At 34.6% G+C, this 14,015-nt stretch overlaps 1 protein-coding gene across 2 annotated transcripts; it reads right to left on the reverse strand.

Annotated features, from left to right (window-relative positions):
• Positions 1-259: 259 nt before the first annotated feature.
• On the reverse strand, positions 260-11,119 carry LOC132279026 (ethanolamine-phosphate cytidylyltransferase-like). Of its 2 annotated transcripts, XM_059780941.1 has the most exons (11): positions 10,995-11,119; positions 10,707-10,789; positions 9,868-10,293; positions 8,942-9,177; positions 8,372-8,550; positions 6,522-6,593; positions 3,656-3,723; positions 3,455-3,575; positions 2,424-2,489; positions 2,216-2,338; positions 260-775 (listed from the first exon to the last, which is right to left on the reverse strand). In XM_059780941.1, exons 3-11 carry the CDS (start codon positions 10,218-10,220, stop codon positions 704-706), a joined length of 1,290 nt encoding a protein of 429 aa, XP_059636924.1. In that variant the 5' UTR covers positions 10,221-10,293; positions 10,707-10,789; positions 10,995-11,119; the 3' UTR covers positions 260-703. The 2 variants fall into 2 exon arrangements, with proteins under 2 accessions (XP_059636924.1, XP_059636923.1); XM_059780940.1 differs by lacking the exon at positions 10,707-10,789.
• Positions 11,120-14,015: the final 2,896 nt, after the last annotated feature.

Here is a 14,015-nt window from a genome sequence, read left to right on the forward strand (position 1 = left end):
CATTATCCCTTCTTGACGAAGACTAGACATAAGAACTTCATATCCATTTTTACCATGTTTCGAGAGCTGGAAGAGCACTCTTGGCTCTTTACTAGCATTGTAGGTGCGTGTTACCGCTCATTGAGCTTGGGTCAACCAGACCCAGAAATGTAGCTAGGTAAATGTCGTGCCTTTTAACTATCGAAGCGTGTTGTTAAATAAAGGTAAAATTTAAATTATCAAACATGTAATGCTTTATCCAAAGCTTTACATATACACCTACCTAATGGAGTTTTTTTTAAAGGACACTCTCGTATACAAAAATTACAACGTTTCCAAATTAGTGAGTACATGATTGAACTGGACCAAAAGCCAGCCGCCGTTGGAACACAATGTAGTTTCAACCAAGGCCTCAATAAATCAAACTATGGGCATACAGATTCTCAAGATTAGTAAAAACCAAGCAAATGGCAAGATCGCCATGTCAACGTATCTATACTTCTATTCTTAGGGACAGCACAATACAGGAGAACACTACATCAAGCTTCGGATGAGGGAATATCCTTCATTCCTTCGGTATCGGTACTCCTCCTCCATATATCCTTCACGAATAAAGTATAAGGGATGATTTCTATCTAGCAGCAACAGTGATTTCTATGAAGGCTAAAGGTTTGAAGGAAAAACTGTCAATGATACCGCCAATTGAAATCTGCGCTCGGACCTCTCAGTCTCCTGTGACATATTTCTTCTCTGCGTAGTATTTTTTCTCACTTGCTTCCTTTTTGGCATTGCGTTTCTGCAGAAGTGGAAGTGAATCAGTTCTAGGAGCTCCCAAATCAAAATAATCAGCTTAATTCCAATATGCAGAACACCATGGAAAAAACTGGCAAATTAAAGTATAAAAGACGGATGTCTTAACATACATCAACCATGTATCATACAAGAAGGGATGAAAGTAACTTCTTCAATTACCCTTAAAAAACTATTAAAATTCCAACAACAGTTCAGAAAGGGGGGGAAAAATTAAAAGAGAATGAGGAAACTAGAGAAAATTGAGGAAGTATTCGATACAGAACTTTTAGAGCACCTTTTAAAAAATAACTATGAGAAAATAAAAAATAATAAATAAATAAATAAAAGAAACAAAGAATTTGTAAGTGTAGGCCCACTTGCAGATATGATAAGCTGATTTTACTTCACAACAATAATGATAGCACAGCACAACCCAAAAGTTGAATATGATTAAATTGATGCAACCTAAAAGTGCTTTCAAGTTCATGCATCCTCAATACCTGTGTATGTCTTAAAAGGGATTCTTATCACAGTCACTTTCTTTTTAATATAATCAATGATGTGAAATATTTATATGTATATAAAAAAGAAAGAAAGTGCATAGATAACCACTCAAACAGCAAATATGTTGATCTGTTGCTGATTTTGGACAATGTCCCAAGAAGTTAAGAACTCCAACCAATGTTTTTTCAGCCAAATAAGATATACTCCAAAGGTAATGGTTCAGAATTTGGTTAGTGATCATTGTACTAGTGTAATCTATTTCAATATTCAGCGGTTTGTACTCTTTGGGAAAAGGGCAGGAGAATGAAAATGTAATTCCATCTTGACTTCATCTTTCAACCCCTTTCACTCACCCTCTTTCTTATTTCATTAATGAACAATCACACTGGGCTCAGTCAATTTTTGACTGGCTTTCTTTATCCGTGGGAAGTCAAGATTTTATTTTGCTTGCAGGTAGTACTTTTCACCGAGATTTGGATGCAAAGACCCTTGAGAAATTCCATTCCTTTTAGTCAGTATTTATATTATATAGTAGTAAAGTAAGAAAAATGAAGGTTAGCCATGTGAGATCTATACTTTGCTTATGCCCTTTAAAGCTATTGTAGACTTTCGTTTTAGATTGTATCCGTGGCAGAACCTGTAGTTGGTGATTGAGAAAGATTGGAGGAGGATAGTCTAGTGTGTTGCCTAATGTGTATAGGTTCCATGACATAGCGTACTTTAAGATGTAGTTTGCCTTTCCTTTTTCTTTTTCTTTTCTTTTTTTTTTTATCCTCTTTCTTTCTTTCTTCCCTTTTTTGTGTGTGTGTGTGTGTGTGTGTGTGTGTGTGTGAGACGAAAATACACTGAAACAGTTCATGGAAGGGTCCCTATAAAAAATCTTCAAATTTCTAGCAGAAAAGAAATCTTGGAGTAATCAAGTGAGGCATATAGGGATTACCTTGTAAAGCTCATGATTCACAATTATCCTTTGGGCTACTGAAGTGGTAGTTATATCCTTTGGACTTTCAAGCATCCGAAAAATTCCCATGCTCTTGGGAACAGCATATGGATCAGCTTTACCCTGCATTATGTAAATTATCTGTTTAAGAAAATGGGTTCTAGACATTAACAAAGCAGCTTGAAATGATAAAAGTGTGTCAGCTTACATTCAAGACAGAGTCGTTCTCAGAAACTGTCCCATGCACAACCAAAGAGATGTTAAAAGTTTTTATCTGTGCCAGAAAAGCAGACTTCAGAAGCAACAAGAAGAAAAAAAGTAACAAAGCTCATAGAAGAACTATAAACACTGTTTTTGAAAGAGCGAGATGATACTTCTGAAAGGATTATGCATGGGATTTAGAAACAAAAGAGAGAGAGTTATAACAAGCTCCTAATTATTTCACAACAGAAACCTGCAGTAAACAAAAGTTGAACGGTCAAGAAATTCTGAGTCCAATTTTAAGGCTTTACAAGGAAATTCTTCTCCGCTAAATACAATATGTTACCATCTCAAGAACAGAAGTCATGTTTTTTATTTAACGAATAATATTTATGCAAGTTTATGTTCAAAATCTGACAGCTGTGCCAATGACATATTAACATCTCTTAATTCAGCAGGCATTTGTCAAATATATGATAATTGATGAATTGTCCAATTAAGATTTGCACTCTCATAATGACAATAAAGTGCTCGGTATGCACTTTATAAGGACCTAATTAATATTTTGTTGACAAGTTCCTGAAATTCATTAGAAACTTCCCATCATGGGATGTGTATATATCATGGTATTAGTAAACCAGGACGTGTAATGTAGTCTAACAACCCTAACACACTTTTTAAGCATGGTTATTGCAGAAGAATCATGATAGCCGGTTGCAACATCTAATCCTTAAACTATGCACATTATATTCTACATAAAAGCTCACTTCTAAAGCTGGAAGCATAACAATTCTAATGCAACATATTATTATGAAGAAATAAGATTCGTGATTGTTAATCCACAGAGGAACTTCAGGTTCAAATGGCCAAACAAGACCACTAAAGGCAGTAATGCATATACAACTACAAGAGGAAAAAAAAAAAAAAAAAAACCAATAGTTGCCAACTTGCCATTCAGAAAAATTAGCTCCTATAGCTTAAAACGCAATTGTTTATAGAATGGCACTAAGTTATGTAAATATAAAATACTAAACACACCATATCCTGGGTAACTTCCCACGGTGCTCCCATGATGACTTCATCTACATAACGGCAGGCCAGTACACTAAGACTACGCTCATGTAGATGCATTATGGGATACTGAGTCCCTCGATTTTCACTGCATGAAATATCAATGGTTAGGTGCAGCAATAAACCATGAGGCAAAGGAAGATCAAGCATGACGATAAATGACAATACCTGACAGTCTGGTCAGTGTGGAGTCCCACGAGTAGAAAATCTCCAAGTTGCCTCGCATTCTTGAGAATCTGAGTATACAAAGAAAAAGGTGACTTCACTGATGAATATTATATAACATAGTGATAAAGAAGAACTTTGATGTAAACTTCTGAATTACGAGGATATGCTGCCATGACATTCCAAGATCTAAAATTACCGAGAAAAATGGTATGTGTCCCACCTGACACCATAACTCTGTTTACTTTTCGGCACTCCCCATGAATTATGTTATCACTTATCAGGAAACCTTATCATACCCATGCATGCAGAGAATCAACACGAGCATACTAATATAAGCATTGCACTTTCTGATGTTTCAATCACTTTGTAAATATGTGGCCAGTGGTAGTCCTGTCAACCAAGGGTGTTGAGAGGGCTAGATAATTTACAGGTAAACCTCTAATAACAAATCAAAATAATGGATTCATTCCATATATATTAAAATATTCAAAATTTTAAAAATATCAAAATATTTCAGGTGATATATTTGTTGGAATTGATACTTTAGATCAAGATGGATCATATCTTGAAAATTATTTCTTTTGAGTCAATCGACTTTTGTGCTCCTTAGTGACCAAACAATTGGATTTCTTACATAGACTTTATTCATCTTAAGTAATTGCCTTCAAATCAAACTGCATTTTAGCACTTAAGATCTTGACTTTTTACCATTGCAATCTTAAATTTGAGAAAAGAGAGACAAAATTTGAAACACCGGTAGCTCAGATACAAAATGTGAGCATGCACATATGACACTCTTGAGGGATACCACTTCTTGAAGATCATCCACCATGGAATGCAGGCCAAACATCCATTTAGGAAATTCTTTTCTCAAATGGAGAGATCAGGAAAAGAAGCACTAGAACACAACATAACACCCAGATCAACAGCTTGATCTTAAGGCATCGATCTTGATGGTTTCTAATATGGGGAGAGCCAGATTGTACCAGAAGATGGACCCTCATAAAGGTCACAATATAATAAATAAGTTCAGATAGATGATTTTGTGGGGACGTATGGACTAGTATTTTTCACTACAGATACACACTGTCAAACACAACTCCATAAATATTAGACATGAATATGGTCAGGCACTTAGTCACAGAGTAAGGGCAGGAAATTTATTATGTACACTTAGTCACACAGGGTGAGAGCATGAGAGCGGCAAATCCTAAAAATTTATTAAGAGCACTTGGTCACACAGAGTGAGAGCCAGAGCAACAAAAAAATTATATTTTAATAATTTTTAAAAGTGATATAAATATTACGTCATGACATGTAATATTGTATTACACAAGGACTCAATTATAAATTACCTCATATTTGGTGGGTTATTTAGAAAACGAAAAGAAGGAAGTGATATTTTGTTAAAATCGTGTAAAGCAATGATCCACAACAAATTGAACGAAAGCTGACGAAAAAGAGCTACTAAAGAAAAGGATGCAGTCTCTCCCTTGGCCTTTGCAGAGGATATCAGGAGTTGATTTCGGAAGGAAAGACTTTGTTACTTTCACAAGTGCCCTACCACATCATATTTGAGATGGGTTTGAAAAAGGACCCACGAGAGCCTTTTGCACCAAGGTAAGTAATACAAAACCCAGCGTCAAGTAACAAAAGGAACATGTTTATCATATGAAGTCGTGTTACAACAGCAAGCAATGCTACGTATTCTGATTGTTCACGAGTTCAATTCTTTTGAAACACAATCAAACATTAAACTGTTTTGTTACCCTTCAGTAGGTCCCAGATTTCACAGAATATAATTCATTGTTTGTGTGCCTTAAGGTGAGGGGAGACCTGATCCAGAGGTTCATACTTGGGAGTGCTAGGATCTGTCTTCCAAGGAAAGCCGATCCACAATCCTAAAAAATCAATCTGCAGATTCCGCCTTCAGTCTGCAGTGAATTGAGAGCGGGAGCACTGCACATCTTACGCAGACTAGGTGATTTGTGCTATGCATTAGTGTGTCAGTCAATTTACTACGTTAACCATATAATGTTTCTATGTTAAAGTTGGGTATGCAAGCAGAAGAACCAAAGTCGGAAAAAAATAAAACACAGATGAACCAAAGAGAATAAAACAGCAATGAATAACTATATTATATGTTACTAAACAAGCAGGTATATCAGCATTCTACCGCAGAATTTTGGAACACGTGAACTGTGAAAACAGATTAAAAAAAAATTTGTTTCCCATAACAGGTCTTCCATCATCAGAAGCGTAGAAAATTTCATTGAACTTGTCGAAGGCAAAAGTTCTCTGTTCGACTTTTCTCAAACCGAACACTGGCCAGAAAGCAAACTAAAGAAAGACCTTCCTGGGGACTTCCCTCATAGAATAGCTTCTCTGAAACACTCAAATTATTTTATGTAAATATGCAAATTGATGATATGGCACAGCTCTTGAATGCATTGCAGCGTCCTTAGCATTATTAAAGTTGGATCTAGATTGTAGAAGGCAGCAGTCTGTAAAAGAGCCAAAGTTAGAAGCCAAAAGTCCATGGGAAAGGGTACACTCAGCCGTGAAGTCCTAAAACTTGGGTACAATTTTGCAGTACATTAACATAAAATGCACAGAGGTCATGCCCAACTAGAATGGTTGAAGGCTGTTCAAGAAGAAAAATGCTACAAAGATGGATCCACTAAACCAGGGAGGATTACAAACATCCAAATTCCCATAGCAAGATTAAATTTTCAAGATTAAAAATGCAAAAGTGATAGCACAAAATGGATGCGTACATTTTGAAATCAACTCAAACAACTACAAAGCGTAATAATAATAAAGCAAAAAAACGCACAAAACATAAAGTTGAGACTAATAACCATACCTCAACATGTCCAGCATGAAAAAGGTCAAATGCTCCATCAATGTACACCACACGAGCATTTGGTCCAGGCCCCTGAAAATAGATAAAATAGCAGAACATTCACATGAAAATCTTCATAAACATGTGGAAATATCTTTGAAACCATTTAGGATGGAGAGAGAGAGAGAGAGAGCATTAATGCATCCTCCTCCACCACCTCGATCTGTTGTACTATATATGCAAAATACAGTTCCTAAACTGTGAAGATAGAAACCCAATTGCTCGAATCATCCAACTAAACGTTAAAAAATGCTCAAAGTTATGTTAGTTCTTGGAAGATTGAGGATGTCTGATGGAATTATGGGACTGTACTAAAGACAAATGCGAGTTGATTGTAGTGGGTGCCATTATAGCATCTCATCAAGTTTCCCAGTTATTTTGGTAGATATAATTTTATCACATAACATTCTAGATAATATAATTGTAACTCAAGCAGCAGCATCCTGTTCAATTCACCCTCATATGGATCTACTAAACATCAATTTGACTTTTCTCCATTTTACTCCCACTTTTATTAGAATTCAATCCATATAATCTGTTTTATCCCTGCTCATCCTTATCCAGAAGAGTTGTGAAAATATAAGTTACTTACTCAGCTCTTTATTCTCTCTCTCCCTTTTTCTTTTTACGCAATTTATAAGGAAGAAAATTAGCAAAGAGAGTAAGAGGCACACAATGAGAGCTAGAGGAGAGCAACGACAAAATAAATAAATAAATGCCCTAAGTTTTAACATAGAATTTATTCATACTCTAATTTGATCAGTTAATTATATCACCTGCAAACAGAATACAGCATAGAACTTCAATGGTAGATGCTCATCATCCATGATTAAGCCGTTAAGGTCAAATTAGTAGACATATTAAGGATATACCCGGGTTCAACTCCCGGCAAACACATACATCCATAATTTTGAATTATTCTAATATTTTGAATAAAAAGAGAATTCATGTGGCAAACCCCATCCATATGAGATAAAAGGAAGGATGATGATGATTAAGGATTTGATGTGTGATAGGAGGAGGAGCAAGAGCATATACATTAACAAACCAAATAAAGAAAATGTTGTGATTCCATATGATGCGGGAACAAGTGATAGGTTCCTAAATGGCAGACACTATTAAATAACATTGGACTTCTTACATGTGAAAACGATGGACTATATTCATCTGAAAACATAAGTTTGATCATATAGGCCTTCTTGTCCAATATTCAAAGAGTTTTCTCAGTACATTTTGTAAGATTCTCCATTTGGATTATTAAGAAAAGTTAAATCTAAAATAAAACCACTTTGCACTCCATTCATCAATGTCATCAACCAAGTCTTACCGATTGTTTGGATAAATCAATTTTTCTTTTTTTTTACTTTTTATCGTTTTGAGAAGTCAACTACATAAATCAATTAACAAATATTTGTTCTTTCAATTTTATCTTCTCTTTTCTTTTTTCATTTTTTTCTTTTTTTTTCTTTTTTTTTTTTTTTCCTCCTTTTTTGTGGACGGTCTTGCACCATTCCTTCTGCCTAAGGACCATAGACAATTTCCTCAAGTTTTGACCTGATGCCAGTCTTGGGGGCATATGAGTCAAATGCTTATGTAAATCATACATGACTAATATGGATTTATTATCAAAGGAAACAAAAGATGTGCGTCTATTTGTGCAGAAAAGATGAAAAAATAAGGATCTCCAACCCAAATTTTTACTTATAAAAAAAAAATGAAAAGATGAAAAAAATAAAGTTACTGTATTTAAAAAGGTTACCATACGCAGCATCTTTATTATAATGATGTTTGAGAAATAACACAAAACATACCTTGCCATTTGAAAATTGCATAATCCGTCTAGATGTAGGTAGAAAATGAGATATGTGGACACCCTTGGCATGACTTTCCTCATCCTGACTGCTTTTCATTGTACGAGGTTCTTGTGACAAAGATGATTCATGACGATCTTCATAGACTTTTGTATCCTTAGCGGAAGCAAGTATTCTTCCTACATACAAATAGTTATATAGTTAACTAAGTAAAAGTTTGGATCATCTTTGGCCAATGAGTAACACCGATAATAATATATAGAACAACTTCTTTTCTTCTAATACAGTGTGTGAGATCTAGACAAATGAACTACGGTGATGATCAGATGCACTCAACCCCAATAACCTTGAGCACCTGTGTAGAGTGCATTGGTTTAAATCATCAAATTTAAAGGACTGGGAAAACAAATTTGATTTCAAACCAACTCCCAATATGTCCACAATCTCAAATGAGCTTAAGCTTGCTAGATCAACACATGAGATTACCAAATACATATCATGTCTTTTTCCTACCAAAATAGCATTGTTTGACCGAAATGATTCTGTGATAGAATAAGTGAATAATAGTACCTACAATATCTGTGCTGGAGACACCTTCAGTGCGTTTGATCTGCTTATAATGACCAGCTTTCTTAGCCGCAGCATAAGCATCGGTTCCATCCGGAAGAAGGCAAGGATCATCACCATGTATAATATAGTCAATCTTATGCTCATTAAAGAGACGGTGCATGAACTCTTCAGTAATTGCATAAGGAGCATTGGGAATGACTTCATCCACCCACTTCAACCCACTAACAAGGACCAGCCTGGAAAATATATATATATATATATCACAAGAAGTACAAGAATCACGTATGGAACAATCCTATCACATTCAAAGAATCAAAATGGTGATATATACAGAAAAGTTGATCAAATAACTGCTGTGAAAAACTCATCAAATTGGTTCATTTAGGTTCTCTTTAATAGACATCTATCAAATGATAAAGCACAGAACTAATTTATTGCTATCCTACAAATAAGGATCCAATGACCACACCAGGAAGGGCCATCTTAGGTGGAGAGTACAAGTTGCAGAATTTTAAATATATGTGTAATTCCAATCCCAACTCCATGTGAAGTGAATAGAATGCAGCAAAATACCAATTAGTAGAACATGTAGACCTCATATCAAGGGAAATGAATTATCTGCATGTGATAGTTGGATTGAGTTCAAATAATCAGAAAGCTAAACTTTCCTTAATTCGTTTCTATGCATTTAGAAACATATTACCAAAACTCTAGGGATCATTTGCATAGGATATGTAAACGTAAAACATGTATATATTAATTTGTATATATGCATATAGAAACATATTAGCAAACTATCACGGGACAATTGCCTCTAAGAGGGAAGTTGGGAATCAGAGAATGGTAGTTAAACCTTCAACAAATTACTGAAAAAAAGAACTACATGTTTTCGCATGATAAATCAAAGAAATACGCGCCAGAATTACCTCTCATCCATGGATAAAACAGGTGGACCCTTATTGGCTATAATCTCCTCATCACTCACAACTCCAACCACCAATTCATCTCCCAAATCTTTTGCTTGCCTCAATGCATTTGCATGGCCATAATGCATGAGATCGAAGCATCCATCCATGTAAACCCGAACGTGTTTCTTCCCACATTTCTTCTTCTGGAAAATCCTCAAATCGGGCAATAAATACGGCAAACCAGGGACTGTCATCCCACCAAAATAGCTCGTGGACAACCCAAGCAACGCAGCTGTGAGCATTATACCACCAAATAAATGTGGATAGTAATACGCCCCATCCCAGATCCAACTGTTGGTCTCAAATTCCATATTTTCCACCCCCTTTTCTTCTTAAGAGCTCCTCAAAACCTCTTTGCTCAATAAAGAGGAGACACAACACAACCTAAGGAAATAAATTAAATAAATAACTTGGCTGTTTCAGATTTTATCAACAAACATTCATTTTTAATGGATATTTCATTTAAAAAATATATCATACAACCCAGGGAGAGAGACAACAAAAATTTAGGGAAGAGAACAAGAAGATGGATCATTTACGCAACTTTTACAGCAAAGAATATAAAACACAATTACATGAATCGATAGAAAAAAACAGCAATTAACAATTGTGTAATAGAATTTTCTTGGAAATTACCAACAAGATGTGAACTTTTCAACACCGACCAAAAAGGAAACCAGAAATCCCGAAAGAAAATGCAAAATTCAGGGAAATGCGAGATGGGTATTCCATGAAATTAAATTATTTGCCTAACACGGCCTCACAGAGAATTCAGAAGCATAAACAATTGAACTTACATCAATAAATGTATGCAGACGTATGAACAAAGAGACAAAAATATGTAATGGGTTATCACGGAATGACCTGATTCTGAATCTAGCTGAAGAATTGAGAAAGATAATAGAAATAAAACAAAAATGAAAGTAAAAATTAGATTGAAGAAACAGAAGATGGGATTGTGAATTTCAAAAAAAAAAAAAAAAATAGAGAGGCAATTATAGGAGGAATTAATGAACATTGAAATTAACGCCCCTCAGAAATCAAAAATTCTGCAGAAAAGAGCATTTGCCCAGATCGAATCTTACCTTCTCCTCGCTTGTGTTCGTGTCTCCTCTTTCTCTCTCTTCTCTGGACGTCCACTGGCTTGAAATTGTCAGAAAGAAGGACCCTTCCAGGTTCCTCCTAAAAGAGATGAAAAAAATCGAAGAAAATCTAATTTATTTTGAGATATGTTCGTATGGTGGCGAGTGCATCGGAGAAAGGTGGTGTGGGGCCAGTCAGATGAGGGGAAATAGGGACCTTTTTAATTACAAGTGGCATGGAAATTTAAGTCCACATTTTACACGCATAGAAGAAACACGAAAAGCATGTTCCCAGATATGGGTAATACAAACTTGTGCGTTAAGTAACGCGTTAAAAACACGTCGAGGGTGAATTTATATCATCCTTCACCGTGTATGCAACGTGTTGTAGGGCTTTGGAGCCCGAGAGCGATATTGGTCAAGAAAGATAGTGTATATTCGATCATTCTATTTATCTTTTTTATTATGCATTCTATTCAACTAAAAAAAAAATAGGAGGGAGATACATTTCATTTTCTAGGGTTTTGTCATCCATCCTCTCCCTATCTCTTCCATTAATTTTCCAAACAAAGCATTTGAGATGTTTGTTATTTTTGTTTTTTAATTTTATATTATTATATTTAACTCATGATATATTTTAAATTGCATTGAATTCTAATTTTTTTTTCTTTTTTTAATGTGCCACTATAGTCTCTCAATCTCAGGGCGAAACTATTCATGGGCTAACCTAAACTATAGCTCAGGTCCAATTAAAAAAATAATAATAAATTAATACTACAATTCCTATAAGCCCATGTACTACTCTTCCTCTTCCTATCTACCATTCAATCTAGCCCAATCCATAGTAAAATATAACAGGCCAACCCAGCAAACCAAACACATTTTTAGTCTATAGAAAAAGACCTAAACTCTTCGTGTGTAAAGCATACATTGATACACAAATCACAATCCAGTGTAATAAAGGCAAAAACCCTAAGTCGCATGATCAGGTGGTTCCGGCGACAGTCGTTTGAACAGTGGAAACTACTATTCCTCTTCCACTTCCTCTCAACACGCAATGAAAACTCCATTTACAGGTGATTTTTAATTTTCATCGTTACTAAATTGAGTACATTTTAATCTAATTTTCCATGTCTAGAGGTGGATGGATATCATGGATTATTATTGTTAATTTAATGAAATATTGGTTTTTGTTTTGTTAAAAAAAAAGGCTTAATTTGTTGATCGGTTGATGACTTCATGAATTATTATTGTTAATCTATGAGCACTGATCAAACAGTGTATCACTACAAGATGCATCAAACCTTACTTGGTATTTGGTAATCCTATGAGCTAAATTTGTTTTTGTTTTATGAACTGAAAGATGAAAAATCTGAAACCGTGGCAGCTTCTACGAGTACGAGTACCCGTCGTAGGACTACAAGCTCTAACGAGCAGCGACAAGGGCCTCCTTCACAATTCCAAGAGTTGAGCAAACGGAGGTTGATGATATGTATTTTTATACGAGATCCTGGCTTGCGTCTTCAAATATGGGAACACCCCGTTAATTTACTCCATCATCTTAGTTTTCATAATTTGTCCACCATTTATAATTTATGCAAAGTGTTAGCTGAAACAAGAAAGAAAGACACATATTATCCGATTAATAGATTGATTCGTCTTATATTAACTCTTCCTGTTTCTACGGCAACAATAGAACAAGCTTTTTCGGCAATGAAACGTGTCAAAACTAAATTTCGCAATAAATGGCTGATGAATTTCTTGCAGATTGCATAATTCTCAACATTGAAAGAGAATTTACTGAATATATTAATATAGATTCAGTAGTCAATGAATTTGACTCTCTTAAATATTGGAGGGTTCATCTTCAATAACTTATGTTCATTTTTAATAGGTTACTTCAGAAAATGTTATATCTGTTTATCATTAATTATTATTATTATTATTATTATTGAATTTATAATATATTTTTGTGATAAGAATTATTGGGTTCACCTTTTAATTTTCTAATCTTTAACCCCTTTGCAATCATAAATCCGTCCTAACGTAATCTTATCCAATATATATATTTAAATTTCATGACACTTTTAATCATTTCAAATTGTGTCTGCGTGACTAATACAACACCCCTACATAAAGTGTCTATAGATGCTATCTAAATAAATTATATGTATTACATCAATAAGATTTAATTTAATTTAATTTAAATTTTTATTTAGGAAAAAAAACTATAAATTGCTAATCTACCCACATGCCCTCCTCATCCACTTTCCCAATCCTAAATCTACTTATTTTCGTATATATTTATTCTTCTTTTGCAAAAGACTACACACAGGGAAAAAGACACAAGATCTATGTGACAGAGAGAAGTTAACTAAGTGGGCCCAACTGTCTCACTCGGAATCCCCCCTCCTCACATGTGGCTAGATTAGGACAACGAGAAGCCCAAACAAAACACAAAATGTTTCCAATCTGCAAAATGAGATTAGCTTCCAAGTTTTTATTTTAGTGTTCCTTTCCCAAGTAGAAATTATAGGGATACCGTACCCAAAATGGGGTAACTATATCCTTCCTTCAAATAAATAAAAATATTTCTTTTGTCCACATAGCACCAATCATTTTTCAGACTCAGTATCATTGTGTTTTTAGTCACGGGACAACCATTTTGCGAATAAGGTAATGACCCCTTTTTTTTTTTGGTTTCTTTTAATTTCCATTTGCAAGAATATTTTGCAATTCACACTAAGTATAAAAGAAAAAGATAAAAAGAAGAAGGCAGTATTGATTTGGTTAACGTGAATTAGCCTGAAAGGAAAATTTTAAAAACTTTTATAGTTTTGTTAGTGGGAAAATAAATATTTTCAAGGAAGTAATATTCCTGCAATTACTTTATTTTCCTTAAAATGTTTTTTTCTATAAAATACACGACATTATATGTTAATTTTCTGTTATACCCATATCCGTTTTTTCTTTTTGTTTTTCTTATACTCATGAAATAATAATTTCTTTCACAAATTAAGACTC

Source organism: Cornus florida, unplaced genomic scaffold (genome assembly GCF_030987335.1).
Source record: "Cornus florida cultivar Cherokee Brave unplaced genomic scaffold, ASM3098733v1 CherokeeBrave_3.0.0_Hap2_Chr10, whole genome shotgun sequence".
Lineage (NCBI taxonomy): Eukaryota > Viridiplantae > Streptophyta > Magnoliopsida > Cornales > Cornaceae > Cornus > Cornus florida.